General features: G+C 54.8%; 1 protein-coding gene and 2 long non-coding RNA genes across 14 annotated transcripts in view; 2 read left to right on the top strand and 1 right to left on the bottom strand.

The window, feature by feature from the left end:
• The window catches only part of NEDD4L (NEDD4 like E3 ubiquitin protein ligase), a 78,542-nt gene extending 71,602 nt beyond the window's left edge, over positions 1-6,940 (top strand). For all 9 annotated transcript variants that reach the window (XM_021545354.2, XM_021545352.2, XM_021545351.2 and 6 more), the window contains 11 exons: positions 378-607; positions 1,235-1,356; positions 2,139-2,209; positions 2,313-2,408; positions 2,934-3,007; positions 4,008-4,068; positions 4,357-4,416; positions 4,867-4,974; positions 5,259-5,355; positions 5,640-5,712; positions 6,553-6,940. In XM_021545354.2, the coding sequence (XP_021401029.1) occupies positions 378-607; positions 1,235-1,356; positions 2,139-2,209; positions 2,313-2,408; positions 2,934-3,007; positions 4,008-4,068; positions 4,357-4,416; positions 4,867-4,974; positions 5,259-5,355; positions 5,640-5,712; positions 6,553-6,655 (1,095 nt within the window). In that variant the 3' untranslated portion in view covers positions 6,656-6,940. The remainder of the gene's footprint in view (positions 1-377; positions 608-1,234; positions 1,357-2,138; positions 2,210-2,312; positions 2,409-2,933; positions 3,008-4,007; positions 4,069-4,356; positions 4,417-4,866; positions 4,975-5,258; positions 5,356-5,639; positions 5,713-6,552) is intronic.
• Positions 6,941-8,216: 1,276 nt separating this feature from the next.
• On the bottom strand, positions 8,217-9,201 carry LOC110478597 (uncharacterized). 2 transcript variants are annotated; one of them, XR_002466789.2, is made up of 3 exons: positions 8,972-9,201; positions 8,380-8,571; positions 8,217-8,297 (listed from the first exon to the last, which is right to left on the bottom strand). It is a non-coding gene; the product is annotated as an uncharacterized LOC110478597 (long non-coding RNA). The 2 variants fall into 2 exon arrangements; XR_002466791.2 differs by having other exon boundaries at positions 8,219-8,278.
• A 5,134-nt stretch (positions 9,202-14,335) lies between these two features.
• On the top strand, positions 14,336-21,321 carry LOC144248368 (uncharacterized). 3 transcript variants are annotated; one of them, XR_013341702.1, is made up of 5 exons: positions 14,336-14,565; positions 14,966-15,157; positions 15,240-15,465; positions 15,733-15,830; positions 16,336-21,321. It is a non-coding gene; the product is annotated as an uncharacterized LOC144248368 (long non-coding RNA). The 3 variants fall into 3 exon arrangements; XR_013341701.1 differs by lacking the exon at positions 16,336-21,321 and having other exon boundaries at positions 15,259-15,465; positions 15,733-16,029; XR_013341700.1 differs by lacking the exon at positions 16,336-21,321 and having other exon boundaries at positions 15,733-16,029.

Here is a 21,321-nt window from a genome sequence, read left to right as displayed (position 1 = left end):
CAAAGCAAAGTTTGAATTCGATGGGTTTCTCAACAAAAAGCTGTTCTAAGTCTTTAAGACTCACATTTTTCTAAATAAATGCAAATGCCCTGAAAATAGAGCACAGTCGATCTTTCTCCATTTTTGTTTTGTTTGTTTGATACTTTTCATGGCATTTTCATCAAACATTTACCATAGAAGTCTGCAGGACTGTTCTGGAACTAGCCCAGCTGCCCCCATGCTCTCAGCCTGAGGACTGAGAGAGCACTGGGAAATAAAAACGTGGGGAACTGGAACACCGGGTGTCTAATCTGTCACTAAGCTGTTATCAGCCAGTAATTTGCCCAAAGACTTATTTATTGAGACTAACAAGGATAATCTAATCTTCTTTCACACAGGCTGACATACCCAACAGATTTGAGATGAAATTACACAGAAATAACATCTTTGAGGAGTCCTACAGAAGAATCATGTCTGTGAAGAGACCTGATGTACTAAAAGCCAGGCTCTGGATTGAATTTGAGTCAGAAAAAGGACTTGACTATGGAGGTGTGGCCAGAGAATGGTTTTTTCTCTTGTCCAAGGAGATGTTTAACCCATACTATGGTCTCTTTGAATACTCAGCAACGTAAGTGTCCATTAAATATTTGTATTCTCAAGGGATATTAATTACATTTTGCATAAGAGGCAAAGCTGCTGTGGGCAGAAGTAGGTCGTCCTTCCCAGGGTGCCCTGGGCAGCCCCACTGCCCTGTTCCTGTTGCCCTTCAGAGAGCCTCTGGAATTCTCCTTGAGAACCCAGAAAACTTTTCTGTTGCACAGACAATATCCAGGGCAGCAAAACTGCAGTTTTTGAGGCCACTAATGGCGAAGGGACCAATGTCACAGAAAAGCCTCTTTCCTCTGCCGCCCAGAGTTCCAGCACTGCTGGTAGAGCAAGCTCAGAACGCAGGAGTTCCCCGGGAGTGGCCTCCCAGAGCTGTAAAGTGGGGGCTGCCCAGCTTTAAAATCTTGGAGCAATCCTTTAGAGCAAGGGAGAGAGGGCTCCTGCTCGCAGTGGGTTTGGTTTGCTGCTGTGTCAGCCCTTCAGCCCTCAGTGGCTCCGTGGTGGGACAGATTGGAAAGGACTTGGGCACAGCCCCACAGCGCTGTTGAAGGGACATGCCCCTAAGCACAAGTTATTTATTGACATATCTGAGTATGTGCTTATTTAAAGACTTGGTTCTTTAGCTATTTTTTTTCTTTCCCCAAAAAAGGGACAACTATACACTTCAGATTAATCCTAATTCAGGTCTCTGTAATGAAGACCATCTGTCATACTTCACCTTCATTGGCCGGGTGGCCGGCCTGGCCGTGTACCACGGGAAGCTGCTGGACGGTGAGTCCTGCTCCCGCTCTGCTGCTGCCACTGGGCTTTGGGGAAGGAGATGCACCTGCCTGAGAGCCCCAGGTTCTGGCCAGTCTGGGACTGGCACTCTTGAGACTTGAATGGTGATTCACAAAATTACAGTGTCTTACTCCACAAGTGGGTTTCACATCAAGTTTTGCTCCTTTCTCCACTCAAGGTAAAACTCCAGAACCAGCGTGAGCGCTGTCCCTAGAGGAGAAGCGTGGAATTTGTATCAGTCATTTCCATGCAAACCTGCTGCCAAACTAGGGGGGAGGTCAACTGCAGCATATTTTAATATGTAAAATTATTGCTGAAGGATTTAATTACAATTTCTGCTGCCTTTTGAAATCTCACACCAGGCAGACATTACTGACCAGATTTTCCTGAGCCCTGGTGCAGCAGAGGAAGCAGAGGAGTCCTGAGCAGAGGAAGCTCAGCAGCCTGGTTTTCAGGCAACTCCTTGGAGAGAGGAGCGGTGATTTTAAATGGGATAGTGTGCCCTGAGCTCAATTCCCCAGCTTTTGGCTCTCTCTGCCATTAATGTTAGGGTGATCGGTGGAGTATGGTAGTTGGTGGATAACTGTAGGAACTGAAAAATTGGACTTTCTGTGCCTCAATAAACCTGAGCTGCTATGATGCTGTTGCAGTTGCAGGACTGTTCCAGTCAGGAGGTACCAGGAAGTGCCAGGGGTGGTGCCCTCAAGCAGCGGTACCTCTACGGAATGTGCAGGTGCAGAGCAGGGCACGTAACGCTCTCCTCTCTCTTGCAGGCTTCTTCATCAGACCTTTCTACAAGATGATGCTGGGGAAGCCCATAACGCTGAAGGACATGGAATCAGTGGTAAGACCCCATTTAAACCGTGCCAGGGCTCACAGGCCCATGGCTTTCTACAGCTCCGCACTAATCGCCCATTTTCAAACTGCCGAATTGTGATCTGCCCTAGGATAGTGAATACTACAACTCTCTGAAGTGGATCCTGGAAAATGACCCAACGGAGCTGGATCTCATGTTTTGCATAGACGAGGAAAACTTTGGACAGGTATGTAAAGGTTCTTTACATCTCAGAACTGGTTACTGCCAACAAGTATCTCAGTAGTGAGCTGCCTTTTTCCTGAAGCAACATAAGATTCTGGATTACATGGAAAACTAGGGGAAAAACTAGGGAAGAGTACTGAGGCCACAGAATAGATATAATAGATACAATCACAGACTAGATATAATAATATATATAATATACTGGTTGGCTTTGGGCAGTTTCAATGTGCGATTTAGCTTCTTCTAGTAAAGTAAATAATAACTATTACAATTTTTTATATATAAAGTACGTCCTTTGTGGTTATATTTTATATAAATGTATAATTTCATTATTATAAATAATAATTATAATAAAATTATTAGCCTCTCTGCCAGTTTTCCCTTCTGTCAGTGCAAGTTTGTTTGAAAGTGTAAATCAATTTACTAATGATTTCCTGATACTGCTTGTAAAATGCTGCTCAGGGAGAGTGGGTTCTGGGAGAAGGATGTCCTCAAGTAATGGGAGGTTTTTTGGTCTTCTCAAATATAGACATATCAAGTGGACCTGAAGCCCAATGGGTCCGAAATCATGGTAACAAATGAAAACAAGCGGGAATACATCGAGTAAGTATCATTATGGAATATTCCTGGGGGTAAGAAAGAGCAGCTGTACTTACAAGTGACCCTGCTGTAATTCCTGTTGTTTGTACTGCACAAGAGCATCAGAAATCATTGAGGGGAAAAAAAAAAATCTTACCGTTAATATTGGTTATATCCAGTCAGACGTAAGAACAAAGAGTAAAATAAATTACGTGCTTTGTTCTCCTGGAATTTCCCCCCCCACCCCCCGTGGAAACTCGCATCTCCAACGTCTGGCTCAAGTTCAGATGAGCCAGAAGGTGCTTTCCAGCCTGACCGTCATCCCAGTGTCCTCCTCTGCCAGTCCCAGACCAAAGCCAGGGTTCCAGTGCCAGCGTTCCTACCAAAAATCGGCCAAATCTGAAATGAGGTTTTATTTTCAGCTTTCTCAGTTCTTTCATCTAACAGGATGTAAAATTCTAAGTTCACTTATACCTGCTGGCATTTTAAATTAGGGCCTTTTCCAAGGTGAAAGACATTAAAACTGATACATTCATGCAAATTTGAATTCATTCCCAGTGCCTGGTTATTGGATTCCATGCCTGGAACTGATTTTTTATGCCTGTGCCTGTGAGGTGTTTGTGCTGTGGGTACTGAAAGCCAGGTGTCCCTTTGATGCTGCAGTTTCTTTATTTATTTATAGGTGAGATGCTGTCCTGACAGCTCTCCTCAGAGCTTGCAGACTTTGCTGGGAATTTTTAATCACTCAATGCTCTGGAAGAATAAATTGTCTGCTCACATAGGTACCTAAAGGAGCAAAAATATTCCCACTGTGATTTGGTCACTGGGGGTTTTGGTTTGTTTCTTCAAAATTCCATCAGTCACCAGCCAATAAATTGGAACAACTGGTGAAAGTTGCTTAGTTACCTGTTGTAAGTTGTAAATGGTAAACTGAAAGCACTTGGGGTTGCTGAAACCTCTGAACGCTTGGCCAAGACCTGCTGATGAGTTTGGTTTTCTGATGGGGTTTTGTTTCTTTCTGCAGCCTGGTCATCCAGTGGCGGTTTGTCAACAGAGTGCAGAAACAAATGAATGCCTTTCTGGAGGTGAGGCTCTTTAGCTCCCTTCTGTCACAAAAGTAGGGATACAGAATTCTTACCCACTGCTGTCTGTGTAAAGAGAGCGGGGAGCTTGGCAGGGAATGCAAATAGAATACTTATGTTCACGATTTTTCAGTTTTATCTCGTGTAAGAATATATCACCTTTCCCTTATGAGAATAAGGTCATTCTCTTTCAAGTTTAATTATTTGAGCTTTGAAGTAATTTGGTTGTTCGTGTTTTTAATTAGGATTTATGAGGGATGAGAGTTTTAACTTTGCGCTTTTTCTTTTTAGGGATTCACAGAACTGCTTCCTATTGATCTGATTAAAATTTTTGATGAAAATGAACTGGAGGTGAGTCAATTTGGTGCCCCAAGCTGACAGTTCTGACAGATGTGCCATGTTCTGGGCTCTTCAGTCATCCATCCCTCTCCCTAAGGGAATGTGCAGACACAAGCTGCCTTGCTTGGAAGTTAGATTTTTCTTCCTAATTAATAAATCTATTTGTGACGTGCAAAGAACTGCACTCGGAGAGGTGATTGGAGGTGCCTCTGAAAGCCTGGAAGTAGCTTAGTGGATAAATGCCATCATGCCTCTGCCAGTCACATTTGAGCCAAACACATGGAAGTATGGCAGTGTGCAGCCATTCTCCAGTAACTGGAATACTCTGGGAAGGAGCTCCAGCTCTCCCGTGTGTGCATAAATGACTGAAGGTCAGAGCCCTGAGGGGCAGCGACACCTTGTTACCCTGTGGGTGCGGGGAAACACACACCCATTCACATCCCACCTTCTGTTTCCCTGCAGTTACTGATGTGTGGCCTTGGTGACGTCGATGTCAATGACTGGAGACAACACACCATCTACAAAAATGGTTACTGCCCAAATCATCCCGTTATCCAGTGGTTCTGGAAGGTAAGACTGGTGTCATCTCTGACTGGTCCTATAAGTGAAAGTTATTGCCCTTTTTTGCAATCTTTTTTCTTCATGAAAACTGCTAAGAATGGGGGGGGGGCGTTGTGCTGGAGGCAGGACCTGCTCCCACCTCACTCAGGTGAGGACAGGTGTCGCTTTTGCCAGAGCAGCCCACAAATGGGAACTCTCAGTCCGTTGTGTTCTGAGAGCTCTTCGGGCTGCTCTCGGGGCCCATGCAGGCCAGGGAAGGAGGCTGAGGCTGACGGTGTCCCATTTGCCAACAGGCTGTTCTGCTGATGGATGCTGAGAAACGGATCCGGCTCCTGCAGTTCGTGACCGGGACGTCACGCGTGCCTATGAACGGATTTGCTGAACTTTACGGTGAGTTGCTTGCGGCGCCACGGGAATCCAGCCAGCCTCTGACCCACACGTAGCGCCGAGTCGTACATGCTGATCTCTGAGCCGACTTCCTCGGCGTTACGCAAGCTCTGAAACCAACTCGCTGGGCGCGGAAAGAAAGAACCACATTCGTGTTGTTTTAATGTACCTGTTACAGGTGAAGAATCCAGCCAGTCGATGCCAGTATTTCATGTTAAAAATAACGTTGAGGCGGTCTCTGTAGCGTCGGGCAATTTCTGTTTCATATGGTTTTCATTTTCACCCAGGTTCAAATGGTCCTCAGCTGTTTACAATAGAGCAGTGGGGAAGTCCTGATAAGCTGCCCCGAGCTCACACCTGGTAAGTCACCAAAGCATAAATTCCAGAGCTGCTCCTGCCACAAGGGCCACGCTGCTGACCATACTTAGCTCTGCATCAAACAGCATCTGATCCTGCGGGTTCCCCAGTGCCTTCACTAACTGAGAAACTGAAGGACATTATTTTATTTCCCCCATCCTAGTAAGTAAGTAAGTAGATGTGATGAACTACAGCAAGTCAGACATCACCGAACAACAACAGGAAGCCTGTAAATCATTGGAGAATTCAAAACAAAAGTAAGACTATCAGTACAGACTGGGGATCTTTCTGTGAAACTAATAATTCTATTGAATAATGAGCTTTAATTTAAAAAAAAAAACAAACCTGAAAACAAAAGCACAAAACCTACCAAACACAAACAACAATACTACCCTGAACATGCTCCAAAATCAATCCATCCTCTTTGGGTTCGAATTCTCTGCTAGCTTTTATCTTCGGAAGATTTTCATGTGGATGTTTAATCTTTTTTCCCCTCCAGAGAGAAAAGGATCTGTGCTCTAAGTCCAGTATCTTTGCTGAGCTTTAATAAATCAGTCTGTTAACAAAGATTGTTTTCCATCCGCTAAATATAGTGAAGGGCTTTCTGTTGGCTTTTTTCCTCTCCAGAATGATTCTTACCAATTTCCTGCTTCCAGCTTCCCAAAGGAAAGCAGCACACAGTTACTGGAGAGCTCACTCAGGAAGGTGTGAGGTGTACAGAGAACAGTGTGGACCACAAGCTGCATTCTGAATCAGGATCCCTAATTATTTAATCTTTTCTAGTTCTTAAAAAGTCTGTTTTTCCATGGATTATTTGCGTGACTCTTTCCTTGTCCCTTCTAGCTTTAACCGCCTAGACTTACCTCTGTATGAATCTTTCGAGGACCTGCGGGAGAAGCTCCTCATGGCTGTGGAGAACGCCCAAGGGTTTGAAGGAGTGGATTAACTTTGCAGCACCCGTTCCCTCTCCGAGCACGTTCTGCTGGCTTTGGCACCTGCCCGAGGGACTCCGAGGGCTTGTGGCACAGCAGTTGCCCGGCGCGGGGCTCTGGAGCAAACCCCGGCAGTGCGGGGGCCGAGCCCTGAGGCTGGGACTGTCACCCGGGGTGGCCTTGCTGATGTTCGCAAACCAGTTGCGAACTGATCACATTTCAGCAGGACTTACTCTATTTATGTTGTGCCTCTGTAGGCAAAGCCCTTAATAAATATTTTACACAATTTCTAATGACAATGAATGGAATTAATCATTTTACAGGTATAGTATTACAACTCATGTTTACTTCTTAATTGATTTAGACATTTTCAGATTTTATTTCATTACAATTAAATATCATATACTTGGAAAAATGAGCATTTTTCTTAATTTCATACCAGACTTTTTTTTTTTTTCAAAGCACATTGAGCCTTGTGTTCCTAAACTATTAGGAGAGGAGGAGAAAGCTCTGTGTGAAGCTTTCTCTCCACAGGCTGTCTCTCGAAAGCAGCTCTTCATTAAGCACATCACTGTTGTTCTGTATCCAGAAGTGAGAGCTGGATGTTGCATTTTTGTGTAAGTACTAGAAGAGTGTCCAAGGCACAGCAGAGCCCTGATGCAGCATGTCCAGATGTCCGTTCTACTGAAGCTGCCTCATTACTGCCAAGCTGTACATGTGCTACAAAGCATCTGGGCTGAGGCTGGCATTTAGCCTTTTAGGAGAACATGCTGAACCCTGGCATTCTCTCTGTACAGCGATTGATTTTCCATCCTTTCCGCATTCCTGTTTTTGCAATGGATGCATTCCGAATGAAATCTGGTACTCTGGAACACAGCTCTGTTCCAGCTCCTGTTTGTGTGCACTTGCTGATGAACCTAATTAACACCGGGGTTGCTAATTTCTAACAGCACCGACTCTGAAGGCACTTTCTGCACCACTGGGAAGGCAGACCCGGTTTGAGCGTAAACGCTAACAGGATTTTACTTCTTCCTACTGCACATGTGAACTTGGCTGCTGCTGTATAAGACAAACCCCACCAGCTCTAGACCTGAGACTGCAGACTTGTTCCTTAGTAATTGTTTCTGTGGTTTCTTTTTTACGTACAAGGATTTATTTAATATACACTGCTGTCTAATCCATTTTACCTATGACATGTTGCATGCCTAATCTATAATGTCTGAGTTGCATCTGATTTCTAGCAGATTAAAGGTGACAGATTTGTGCTTGCCCCAGTGCAGTGACATGATGACAGCACTGCTGGAGCAGGGCTGGTTCCACTGACCCGCAGCTCTGCCCCAGCCCCGCTCCCCAGCATCCAAGCAAGATGACACCACTTGCCAAAAGAAACTTCTGCCTCACCGCCAACAGTTTTTGAGCCCTAGCCTTACCTGCGTGTCAGGCCTGCGTCCAGCCACACTGCGGAGCCTGGGATACAGGATCACCCGGCTGGGAAGAAGCCTCACTGCCAGTAGCGTTCAGCAGTTCCGGTCCCAGTCCTGAGGAAGATTAGGGCAGCACTTGAATGCAGATCAATTCCTTCTCTATTAAATATGCTTCCTGACATTCCTGCCTGACCTTTTCCATCGGAGGAGCGGCTGGAACGCAAGACAGTGGCTGGGGTCAGAGTAGACAGGAATGCTGTACTGATTGCTTGGCTATGGGGATAGAATAGGTAAATCTAGGTATTCCCACTGACCTGTACATTAAGCACAGCCGATTCCAACGTGGAACACCGGAGAGTCCCAGGAGGCGGGGTCCGGGTGACATCGGGGGCAGGGCCGACGGCATCAAGGCTGAGCGCGGGCAGCTGCGGGGCTTCAGAGGCAGGCCCCGGGCCCGACACAGGTGTGTGGGGCGGGGCCGAGGTGATTTAATCCCCGAAAATTGCCTGTAGATCATTTGTTTACTATGAGTGCGGTGAGAGTAGGAGGAGCTCCCGGTCCAGGCTTCCCCGGTGAGTCGTGGGGGCTTCAGCTTCCCCACTGCTCCCTCTTCTTTCTTCTCCCTGAATTCCTCTTCTTTCTCCCCCTCCCATCTGCCCCTTAAAACCTCGACACCTGTCCCCCCCACCTAGCTCTCCTTCTCTCTCCCCGTATTCCCCTTCTTCCTCCCCATTTCCCCCCCCCTTGCCCCCCAGAAACCGCCCCTCATCTCCCCTATCTACCCTCTTTACTTCTCTCCGTATTCCTCCTCCTTCTACCCTTTCCTCCCCCGTCCCTCTCCCCCCAAACCCGGAGAGAGCAAGCCACAGAGGAAGCGGGGAGAGGAAGGAGAGCATCGGGTCTTACGCGGCAGGTAGCGGGTGGGCTCCCACGCCGGGCGCGGTCGAGAGCGGCGGAGGGGCTCGTTCCTTCCGACCGCGGCGATCCAGCCGCGCTCGTCCCGCCGCGTCCTCCGGGGGTGCGGTGGCCTCGGTGGGCCGCGGAGGGCTCGGCGTCCGCGGGGACCGCGCGGCGGCTCCCTATCCGCCAAGTGGCGGCCCGCGGGCCGGGAGGCGGCGCTGAGGGAGCGGAGGTGCCGGTGGGATCCCGGGGCCGGCACCGGCGGTGCCGAAGGGGTCCCGGGGCCGGCACCGGCGGTGCCGAAGGGGTCCCGGGGGCAGGCACCGACGGAGTCCCGGGGCCGGCGGTGCCGAAGGGGTCCCGGGGCCGCACCGGCGGGCCCGGCACCAGTACAGCCCCGGTTCCCCGGGGCCGCAGCGGGAGCGTGCCCGGAGACCCGGCAGGACCCCAGCCGCAGCAGGAGCGGCTGCGGCCGTCCCGGAGCGGCTCTTCCCGCCCGCGGCGATGCCGGGTCCGATCCCGCCTCGATCCTCGGGCCCGGAGACGCACACGCCGCCCGCCGAGGAAGACGCGGCTGTGCCCAGCCTCAGCAATAGATGCCGGCAGAGCCTGGACCCGAGTCCCCCGGGCCCAGATCCCGGCCCCGGCCCCACCTCAGCGCCTTAGGCTCCGGCCAGCGTCGGGAGCGGCCCCCGGTCCGAGTTTCTTCACAACGCCGAGCGACAGTCCCGCCGCATCCCGAGAAGAGCATCAACCACGGAAAGCCAGGCGGGCGTAGATCCGCCGGCATTTACGGGCGCGGGGCGGGGCGGGGCCCGGGGGCGGGGCCTTGGGGGCGGGGCCAGCACAGGTGCGCGCACAGGTGCGCGTGGCCCCAGTGCGGCTGCGCAGGGCGGGGCCGGGGGGTATTTAAAGCGCGGGGCGAGCGCAGCGGAGCCATTTACTCCTCGGCGCTCGGTCCGGGATGCTGCGGCCGGCTGGGCCCTATATCTCTTTTTCTTTTCCTCTGCGTTTCTATTCTTTTGTATTTCTTTTCCTGTATACCTTTCCCACCTACCATCCCTTTCTCCCCCCCCCATCCCCTACAGCCTCCCCAACCCCCCCCTTCCCTCTCCCCCCTTGCCCTCCCCTCCATCCCCCCCCGTTGGTTCTCCCATTCCCACCCCCCCGCTATTCGCCCCGCTTCCCCCCAACCCTACCCTTCCTTCCTCGACACTGCCTTCCTCCCGTCCCCCTCCCCACCTGCCCTGCACACCCCGATCTCTCTCCATCTGCCCCCTTGCCCTTGTCCCCTTCCCCTCGACTGCCGCTCTGCTCCCCTGTTCTCGTGCCTCTCTCCCCCCTTTCCTTCTTTCCTCGCAGCCGCGGGGCTCGGGGCGCCGCAGAATAAAGCCCAGAGGGCCGGAGCCGGCGCCCCCCGCCCTCGCTGGGGTCCCCACACGGGGGAGACCCGCTCTGCGGGTCCCCCCATTGCAGTCTAATACACGGCCCGACACTGCCGCCGTGCGGCTTTCCCGACATCACACTGGGGGTCGGGCTGGGGAGCAGGGAGGGCAGGGCGTCCCGGGGGCGGGGGGGGGTGTTAGGAAGGGCACCCTCATTAGGAGGGGGTCCCTGGGGAGGGGTCAGGGTGGGCCCCCTCCGGAGGGGGGGGTCCCTGGGGAGGGGTCAGGGTGGGCCCCCCTCCGGAGGGGGGGGTCCCTGGGGAGGGGTCAGGGTGGGCCCCCTCCGGAGGGGGGGGTCCCTGGGGAGGGGTCAGGGTGGGCCCCCTCCGGAGGGGGGGGTCCCTGGGGAGGGGTCAGGGTGGGCCCCCCCCGGATGGGGGGGTCCGCGGAGGGGGGCGGGGATCGGGGCGGGGGGGCGCGTCTTCCCGCCTCCAGCCCCACCCTCGGGCGCCCTCTTCTGGACGGCGTCGGCCCTCATTAGGAGGGGATCCCGGGGACGGGGCGGGGACGGTGAAGGGGAGGGAAACTAAGAAACTATTGTATCCTTCCCCCCCCCCACCCCCTTTTAGAATCGCTTCTTAATTCCCCCCCTTCCCCCCCCTACCCCCCCCTTCCCCCCCTTCCCCCCCCTACCCCCCCCTTCCCCCCCCTACCCCCCCTTCCCCCCCTACCCCCCCCTTCCCCCCCCATACCCCCCCCTTCCCCCCCTACCCCCCCCTACCCCCTTTTAGAATCGCTTCTTAATTCCCACCCCTTCCCCCCCCTACCCCCCCCTTCCCCCCCCATACCCCCCCTTCCCCCCCCTACCCCCCCCTACCCCCTTTTAGAATCGCTTCTTAATTCCCCCCCCTTCCCCCCCCTTCCCCCCCTTCCCCCCCCATACCCCCCCCTTCCCCCCCCTACCCCCCCCTACCCCCTTTTAGAATCGCTTCTTAATTCCCCCCCCTTCCCCCCCCATACCCCCCCCTTCCCCCCCCTTCCCCCCCCTTCCCCCCCTTCCCCCCCCATACCCCCCCCTTCCCCCCCTACCCCCCCCTACCCCCTTTTAGAATCGCTTCTTAATTCCCCCCCCTTCCCCCCCCTTCCCCCCCCATACCCCCCCATACCCCCCCCTTCCCCCCCCTACCCCCCCCTTCCCCCTTTTAGAATCGCTTCTTAATTCCCCCCCCTTCCCCCCCCTTCCCCCCCCTACCCCCCCCTTCCCCCCCCTTCCCCCCCCTTCCCCCCCCTTCCCCCCCCTACCCCCCCCTTCCCCCCCCTTCCCCCCCCTTCCCCCCCCTTCCCCCCCCATACCCCCCCCTTCCCCCCCATACCCCCCCTTCCCCCCCCTTCCCCCCCCTTCCCCCCCCATACCCCCCCTACCCCCCCCTACCCCCTTTTAGAATCGCTTCTTAATTCCCCCCCCTTCCCCCCCCTTCCCCCCCCTTCCCCCCCCTTCCCCCCCCTACCCCCCCCTTCCCCCCCCTTCCCCCCCCTCCCCCCCCTACCCCCCCCTTCCCCCCCCTTCCCCCCCTTCCCCCCCCATACCCCCCCCTTCCCCCCCCATACCCTACCCCCCCCTACCCCCTTTTAGAATCGCTTCTTAATTCCCCCCCCTTCCCCCCCCTACCCCCCCCTTCCCCCCCCTTCCCCCCCCTTCCCCCCCCATACCCCCCCCTTCCCCCCCCTACCCCCCCCTACCCCCTTTTAGAATCGCTTCTTAATTCCCCCCCCTTCCCCCCCCTACCCCCCCCTACCCCCTTTTAGAATCGCTTCTTAATTCCCCCCCCTTCCCCCCCTACCCCCCCCTTCCCCCCCCCGCTATCTAAATACCCCCCAGCCCCGCCCCGCCCCGCGCAGCCGCACTGGGGCCACGCGCAGGTGCTGGCCCCGCCCCCCTGGCCCGCTCCGCCCCTGGCCCCGCCCCTGGCCCCGCCCCTGGCCCCGCCCCTGGCCCCGCCCCCGGGCCTCGCCCCGCCCCGGGCCCCGCCCCGCCCCGCCCCGCCCCGCGCCCTTAAATGCCGGCCGCTCGACGCCCGCCCGGCTTTCCGCGGTGGATGCTCTGCTCCGGATGTGGCGGGACCGTCGCTCGGCGTTGTGAGGAACCTCGGTCTGGGGACCGCTCCTGGCGCTACGCGGAGCCCAAGGCACTGAGGTAGGCCTGGGACCCCGTCGGCGCCGCCGGTGCCGGAACCCCTCCGGCACCGGCGTCGCCGGCCCCGGGACCCCGTCGGCGCCGCCGGTGCCGGAACCCCTCCGGCACCGGCGTCGCCGGCCCCGGGACCCCGTCGGCGCCGGCGTCGCCGGCCCCGGGACCCCGTCGGCGCCGCCGGCCCCGGGACCCGCGCCGCCGGCCCCGGGACCCGCGCCGCCGGCCCCGGGACCCGTCCGCACCGCCGGTCCCCCGGGACCCCGTCGGCGCCGGCGTCGCCGGCCCCGGGACCCCGTCGGCGCCGCCGGCCCCGGGCGCGGGACCCCGTCAGAGCCGCCGGCCCTCGGGACCCCTTCGGCACCGGCGGCCCCCGGAATCCCTTCGGCGCCGCCGGCCCCGGGACCTCGTCGGCGCCGCCGGTCCCGGGACTCCGTCGGGACCACCGGCCTCAGGACCTCGTCGGCACCGCCGGTGCCGGCACCGGGACCCCTCCGGCACCGGCGCCGCCGGCCCCGGGACCCCGTCCGCACCGCCGGCCCCCGGGATCCCTTCGGCGCCGCCGGCCCCGGGACCCGTCCGCACCGCCGGTGCCGGCCCCGGGACCTCGTCGGCGCCGCCGGTCCCGGGACGCCGTCGGGACCGCCGGCCCTCGGGACCCCGTCGGCACCGCCGGTGCCGGCCCCAGGACCCCGTCCGCACCGCCGGCCCCCGGGATCCCTTCGGCGCCGCCGGCCCCGGGACCCGTCCGCACCGCCGGTGCCGGCCCCGGGACCTCGTCGGCACCGCCGGTGCCGGCCCCGGGATCCCTTCGGCACCGCCGGCCCTCGGGACCCCGTCGGCACCGCCGGTGCCGGCCCCGGGACCCCGTCCGCACCGCCGGCCCCCGGGATCCCTTCGGCGCCGCCGGCCCCGGGACCACGTGGGCACCGCCGGCCCCGGGACCTCTTCGGCACCAACGGTGCCGAGCCCGGGACCTCGTCGGCGCCGCCGGCCCCGGGACCCGTCCGCACCGCCGGTGCCGGCCCCGGGACCCCGTCGGCGCCGCCGGTCCCGGGATCCCTTCGGCACCGCCGGTCCCGGGACGCCGTCGGCACCGCCGGCCCCGGGGCTCGGTCGGGGCCGCCAGTACCGGGCGCGGGACCCCGTCGGCACCGGCGGCCCCCGGAATCCCTTCGGCGCCGCCGGTCCCGGGACCTCGTCGGCACCGCCGGTGCCGGCCCCGGGATCCCTTCGGCGCCGCCGGCCCTGGGACCTCGTCGGCGCCGCCGGCGCCTGTCCCGGGATCCCTTCGGCGCCGCCGGCCCCGGGACCTCGTCGGCGCCGCCGGCCCCGGGACCCGTCCGCACCGCCGGTCCCCCGGGACCTCGTCGGCACCGCCGGTGCCGGCCCCGGGATCCCTTCGGCACCGCCGGTCCCGGGACGCCGTCGGGACCGCCGGCCCTCGGGACCCCGTCGGCACCGCCGGTGCCGGCCCCGGGACCCCGTCGGCACCGCCGGCCCCGGGACCTCGTCGGCACCGCCGGCCCCGGGGCTCGGTCGGGGCCGCCAGTACCGGGCGCGGGACCCCGTCGGAGCCGCCGGCCCTCGGGACCCCTTCGGCACCGGCGGCCCCCGGAATCCCTTCGGCGCCGCCGGCCCCGGGACCTCGTCGGCACCGCCGGTGCCGGCCCCGGGATCCCTTCGGCGCCGCCGGCCCCGGGACCTCGTCGGCGCCGCCGGCCCCGGGACCCGTCCGCACCGCCGGTCCCCCGGGACCTCGTCGGCACCGCCGGTGCCGGCCCCGGGATCCCACCGGCACCTCCGCTCCCTCAGCGCCGCCTCCCGGCCCGCGGGCCGCCACTTGGCGGATAGGGAGCCGCCGCGCGGTCCCCGCGGACGCCGAGCCCTCCGCGGCCCACCGAGGCCACCGCACCCCCGGAGGACGCGGCGGGACGAGCGCGGCTGGATCGCCGCGGTCGGAAGGAACGAGCCCCTCCGCCGCTCTCGACCGCGCCCGGCGTGGGAGCCCACCCGCTACCTGCCGCGTAAGACCCGTTGCTCTCCTTCCTCTCCCCGCTTCCTCTGTGGCTTGCTCTCTCCGGGTTTGGGGGGAGAGGGACGGGGGAGGAAAGGGTAGAAGGAGGAGGAATACGGAGAGAAGTAAAGAGGGTAGATAGGGGAGATGAGGGGCGGTTTCTGGGGGGCAAGGGGGGGGGAAATGGGGAGGAAGAAGGGGAATACGGGGAGAGAGAAGGAGAGCTAGGTGGGGGGGACAGGTGTCGAGGTTTTAAGGGGCAGATGGGAGGGGGAGAAAGAAGAGGAATTCAGGGAGAAGAAAGAAGAGGGAGCAGTGGGGAAGCTGAAGCCCCCACGACTCACCGGGGAAGCCTGGACCGGGAGCTCCTCCTACTCTCACCGCACTCATAGTAAACAAATGATCTACAGGCAATTTTCGGGGATTAAATCACCTCGGCCCCGCCCCACACACCTGTGTCGGGCCCGGGGCCTGCCTCTGAAGCCCCGCAGCTGCCCGCGCTCAGCCTTGATGCCGTCGGCCCTGCCCCCGATGTCACCCGGACCCCGCCTCCTGGGACTCTCCGGTGTTCCACGTTGGAATCGGCTGTGCTTAATGTACAGGTCAGTGGGAATACCTAGATTTACCTATTCTATCCCCATAGCCAAGCAATCAGTACAGCATTCCTGTCTACTCTGACCCCAGCCACTGTCTTGCGTTCCAGCCGCTCCTCCGATGGAAAAGGTCAGGCAGGAATGTCAGGAAGCATATTTAATAGAGAAGGAATTGATCTGCATTCAAGTGCTGCCCTAATCTTCCTCAGGACTGGGACCGGAACTGCTGAACGCTACTGGCAGTGAGGCTTCTTCCCAGCCGGGTGATCCTGTATCCCAGGCTCCGCAGTGTGGCTGGACGCAGGCCTGACACGCAGGTAAGGCTAGGGCTCAAAAACTGTTGGCGGTGAGGCAGAAGTTTCTTTTGGCAAGTTTTACAACCCAAATTTTCCTTACCTTATTTTTTACTCAAAAATACTCATTCTTAGGTTTTTTAAAGTTTTGTCCCCCAAAATTCCCCTACTCTTCCACAATTTTCTTCAAACTATTTGTTTAATAACATGGAGCTTTTCTCAAGATTTACTCCCACAATTTTCCCTATTACTCGTCGCCTCATTTTTGTCATTTTTCATTCTCTTCTCCAGAGAAGGATGGAGACTGTCCTCAGAGGGAAACACAAGCTGATGGGACCCAGCTCTGGCATCCCATTTCCTCTTCTTGCTGCTGTCCTGGAAAACCACAGGTAAGAAGTTCTCAGACCTGGCACCCTTGAATAACGGGAGAGCTGGAGTTTCACCAAGGTCCCAGTGCCCTGCACCGCAGCACTAATAAGAGCACAGGCTGACTGCTCCACCCAGCACCATCCCTCCTTTTCCTGCACCATTCCCACATCCTGTGTCTATGCCAGAGGCTGGCACCCAGCACTGCGCCAGCTCTCTCCCTGGCAGCACACCAATGTAGCGGCCTGGCTAGAAGTGGCTCCTGTCCGAATCCAGAGTGGTGAGAAAAGTGGAAGTTCCTGACTCCACACTGGAGATGGTGGCCCCGCTACACAGATTAGTGTGTCCTTCCAAAAACAGCGGCATTGTTTTGGGTAGGGATAGAAAATGGCCCAGAAACGCATCTGTTTAGCTGCCTGACCCCGACCCCAATTCCAACCCAGACCCCATGTTCTCAGCACGATTTCTTGCAGCACTATAGGACAGAGAGAAGAGAAATTACTTTTTATGATCTTGAAATTTATCCAGGTGGAACTGGGATATTGTCTTGCCCCTCCTCAGAGCACTGCAGGCACATGGGAGCAGCTCAGCACCAGCCCAGTTCTGAGAAATAACAACATGTGAGGGCTTTAAGTGTTAATCACAACTCTCTTGTCTCTTGGTGGCAAAGATTCAGTCCCACAGTCCCAGACTGATGAGGGAAGAAAGGAATTTCTGTTATTCATGGAAAAGCTTCTGTTACTCCTTCTGCAGGCTTTTAATTCTGTGGCCTGTGTGATTGTCTGGTATCTTTTTAACAAGACTTACCAGAGATTTAGGTTTAGGAACTGAATTTGGGTCACTACAAAATCTTGCCAAGCTTGAAGGCCTGAGTTGAAGACTGCTCTCAGAAAAAGTCCTTTATTATTCCTCTGTCAGATTTCCCTTGGCACTGGGCACAGAAGGCGGGGATTTGGATCAGGAATTCTGCAAGCAGGGCCTGTGTGACCCTTGGCTTCCTGTGCATGTGTGTGTGTATGTATGTCTGTGAGCCAGGGCTGGGACAAGGACTCATGCTGGAGCTCTTTGGAGCCATTTTAAAGGTCTGATCCTAGAACATTTTGGAGGCTGTTTCCAGAGCTCCATTTGTAGCTGGATCTCACTCCAAGTGCAGCAGTCCAGGGGAGGGCTCTGACCTCTCCAGATTTCTGCTCAGCCAGGCTGCGGCTGTCGCTGGCTCTAATTGGGATCATGGCAGGTTTTCTGGAGAACTGGAGATCAGTAAGGAGTGCTGCTCTGGAAAATGGGGGCCTGCAGGGATTTGCTTTAGCAAAGCTGAAATGCAATTTGTAAAGGTAGCCCAAAATTCAAATTCCTGCAGGTTATGTTGAGGACAGGAGAACTAGGTCAGAACTGGGTTTTGTGGTAAGAGGATCTGAGAAGCTGCATCCCTGCATGTGGCATGATCTGTATGGTTAAAATGAAGTCCCTGTCCCAGAGGCTGATGGTTTCTGCTCATTCCTGTGGCCAGTTGTCTCCAGCGTGTCACCGATCCAGAGTGATCTGCTCGGGTTTCAGACTGTCCGTGCCCTGGTCACTACAGTCCCCAGTGCCTGAGACGAAGGCACTGACACACAGTCCTGACCAGAGCGGCCAGTGTCACTTAAATAGAAATGAAATGCACCAGACTTGCTGTGGAAAGGAACTGCTCTGGGCTTGCTTCAGTTTTAAAATTTTGAGTAAATTCTTGATGCATAACCAGTTAATTCTGCCTCTAAAGAGAGAGGTTTTCCTCAGCCCTGTTTACAGATTGCTATATACAAATGCACATAACTGTATAAAGGAAAACCAGAAGCAAAAACCAACATCCTCTGCTACAATAGATTATAATTTTATTGTGGCCATTTATTTTGTGGTAAGTAATAACTGCCTTTCCCAATGTGTTTTGGGGTTTCAGCTATTTGGGAATAATTTCAGCCAACTCATTGCATTGAAAATATGAAGGTGGGGATGAGTGACCAGTACCCTGGGAACGGCTGTGGATGTGCCTGGGTCAGGAGAAAATGGTCAGGGCTTATCTTCTCCTAGTTTGAGGCTGGGTCTGGCAACACCATAATATTCCAAAGCAGACTAATTATTTCCTCCACTTTATCACTTGTCCAGGCTCTCTGCTATGTCAGTGGATACACCTCTATACCATAGGGGCTTTCCATGTGGGCTTCAGGGCTTTCCTCCAGATTTCCATTTTACAGACCTCTAGTGCTGCTGGATTAGCTAAAGGACGTGACCTCCCTGTAAAATCAGTTTTTAAACAAAAGGTAAACTTTGAACCTTGAACTACAGCTAAAAGATAAGAGATGCACACTAGATCAGTACTTGGCAAATATGAATTGCATGCCATGAGCAGATAGCTCTCTGCTGTACCTCTACATGTTTTAGTGTGCTGGTGCAGCACAGATCTTTAGTTTTAAGGGATTCTTTACAGAGCACAACCATTAAATAACTTCTAGCTGCTTCGAAGTGGAGTAACATAGTGTAAGTCTAGTAATTACCTTCCTCTGCAGCCCACCTAGAGTTCAGGGAACTGAGGGCCACCTGTTTGCACAAGTGACAATATTTTCCCTACCACACTGGTAATTTCCTTTGCCCTACTGCATTACTTCTGTGCACAGCAGCTTTTAGGAAAATTGTCAAGTTTGGAACAGTTCCTCTTCCTCAGCAAGCAAGCAGCTGGTTCACCATCTCCAATTATGTAATAATAATGTAACTATCATTTGTGCTTCTATGTTTTATCAATGGCTGGGTACAACACACACATTTTGGACTCAGCATTGCCCAGTTGTGCCCATAGATTGCTATTTGATAGCAAGGCAGGAAACATCTTTCTGTTGCTCCTTTCTGCCTGTGGTTCGTAACAACGGTGCCAAGCCTATCGCAAGAGTTTGCACTTCAGCCAATATTCCAGGAGTTCGAATCCCCAAGACAAAGGTAGGTGGTCTTACATGCCAGGGAAGCAGCCCAAGAGAAATCAGTGTTCCTCAGGAACACCCCAGATGTGACAGATGTTCCTGCCCTACACATGGACAGAAGCTCAGTGCCAGGAGCACCCAGAGTGCAGCAGTTTTGTGTGCAGTGCAAGGGTCCTAGTAACAACTCCAGCCTGGCAGCCTCCTGGTCCAGGAAAGCACTGGCAAGAACTGCAGTCCAATGAGAAAATGCAGCTGCCTTGAGATTGCTTTGTACTCTGAATTCCCAGAGCAACAAAGCTGCTGATGTCCCGTTTGGCAAGGACACTTTCATGGCGAGATGTCGACAGCATTGTCAGCAGCTTTTAGGACCTGGAGAATTTAATCAGGACTTCAGTGCAGAGACAAACACTAGAGAGAGGCAGAATCACTGCTTCTAAGCACAAATTTTAACCAGAAACTGACTCTCCACCAATGTGGACTCCTGGAAGCAAGTTTTTACTTCATGTCTCACTTAGAGGAAAAAAAAAACCCAACCAAAATAAAACTGTCCCTGCTTCCCTAGGATACAACATTTCCTAGGGATTTGGTGCTTTTCTGTCTAGTGCCTCTCATGGCTTGAATGTAGGCACCAGGAAACTCAGCTGAGCCAGTTCCTCCATCTCTGGCCTCTGGTGCATTCACATCAAGAATGGTTTGGTAACACATACCTACTATATAGTGACACATTTATTGTAAACAAATACAGGTTTGTGGCACACACAAGACATCTCAATTCACCTTATTCTTACTACCAAGTTGTCATTTGTCTTGTGGCAAACACAATCTTCTATCAGCATCAGCACAAGTACCCAGTTTGGGATTTTTCTTTCTGATTATAAAAGCCTATTTCCTCCCCAGGCAGCCACTGGGAGCTCTGACAACACTAACAGAACATTCCTTCCCAGCTTGCTTAACATCACCTTTCAGAGCTTTCCCCTGGCACCACGACAGAAAGGCACCAAGAAAGTGCCACATCCACTCCTGAGCTCCTTTCAGCTCAGCAATAGGGGGTCTGCTCATTTCAGCAGGGAAAGGGACTGCTGGGGAAACAGCCTGGGAGAGGCACAAGGCAACCCAAGGCCTTCCTACACCCCCTGCACACACAGAGGAGGCCACCCCACAGAAGCCAGGACATGTTCTCAGTTTACTAGCATAGCTGTGGAAATTTCTCTGTCAGTATAGTTCAGACATGTAGCACAGCACCAAAATAATGATTTATCTGGTACTGAAAATAACTGTGTGCCTTTAGAAAGTGCTAGGGGGGGCGCGGGGAAAAGGACTTAATCCAGCACCATTACTTCACTAGGTGCTGGATCAGCAAACACACTAAGCAATACATAGTAACCCTCACTCAGCATCCTCCTGCTCTTAGCTCAAACTATATTTCTAAAGCTGACTTTTAAAAAAAACCCAACCATGAAACCCCCAAGACTTCATGTAAATAAAAGCACAACTTTAAACAACACTTAAAAATCAACATTAATTCAAACTGCCATACTCATGCCAGGTTTCAGGAGTTAAATAACAATGCAGTTACAAATTAAATAAAAGCTTTTTTATGTTTGAAAATTTCAGTCGAGTTGGAATATTTGCATCAAATAATGCATTTCAGGAAAACTTAATTCAATGAAAAATTCCCAGTTTGGGGTAAAGGTGAGTCAGCCAGTTCTCACAAATCTGTGGCTGCCACTGCCTGACTTTGAGAGAACTCCATCCCATGCTCCCAGTAGGTACAGTCATTAATCTTTATGCTTTTCAGCAAAATTCTGTAATTCACACAGTAAGTGCTGCACTAGTACATACTGGATGAAACCCAGGCCCTGCAGAAACCACCAGGAGTTCTCCTGCTGTTTCTGTTAGATTTCCTGCCACTGGTGACTGCCCAGTGTTCCGCCGCTCTACAGCCTTCTGCAAGGCCTCTGGTCCCTTGAGCCCACAGCACCTCCCACTTCAGCATCCTCAGCAAACTCACTCCTGGTGCCTTGCACTCCTGCACCCAGGTCCTGGATAAAAGCATTGAACAGTACAAGCCCTTGGATTGAGACCCAAGCACTCTGCTGGCAAACCACAGCTGTCCTCTTCCTGTGGCACCTGGCCTGGCTTCCAGTGAGCCAAGAGCCTGGCTTTTGCCAGAATGGCATTGCTTCTCCTGCTCACATTTCATTCAAACCTGACCGGCACTCAGGGCCCTCTCAGGCAGCTCCTCAGGGGACATGGCCAACTGCTCCCTTAAATTTGTTCTCTTGAAATCCAGGGCGACAACTCTGCTTTTTGTAACTACACCAAAAAATTTAAATCCAACCATTTAATGGTCACTGTGACCAGAACCATCACTCTTGCCATGAGTCCTCTATTCACAAATCCCTGTAGCAGAGCACCTTTCCTAGTTGGCTCACTGAGCTCTTGTGATGAGAAATTATCCTCAACAAATTTCAGGAATTCCCAGACTGCTTGTCACAGCAGTGTGGTACTCATGTCTAGTTAAGCTACTCACTAATCCTAAATTAAAATTTGACTTTACATTCCA

Source organism: Lonchura striata, chromosome Z (assembly GCF_046129695.1).
Source record: "Lonchura striata isolate bLonStr1 chromosome Z, bLonStr1.mat, whole genome shotgun sequence".
Classification (NCBI taxonomy): domain Eukaryota; kingdom Metazoa; phylum Chordata; class Aves; order Passeriformes; family Estrildidae; genus Lonchura; species Lonchura striata.
The sequence above is the reverse complement of the archived record's forward strand: the minus strand, read 5'-3'. Positions and strand labels throughout refer to the sequence as shown.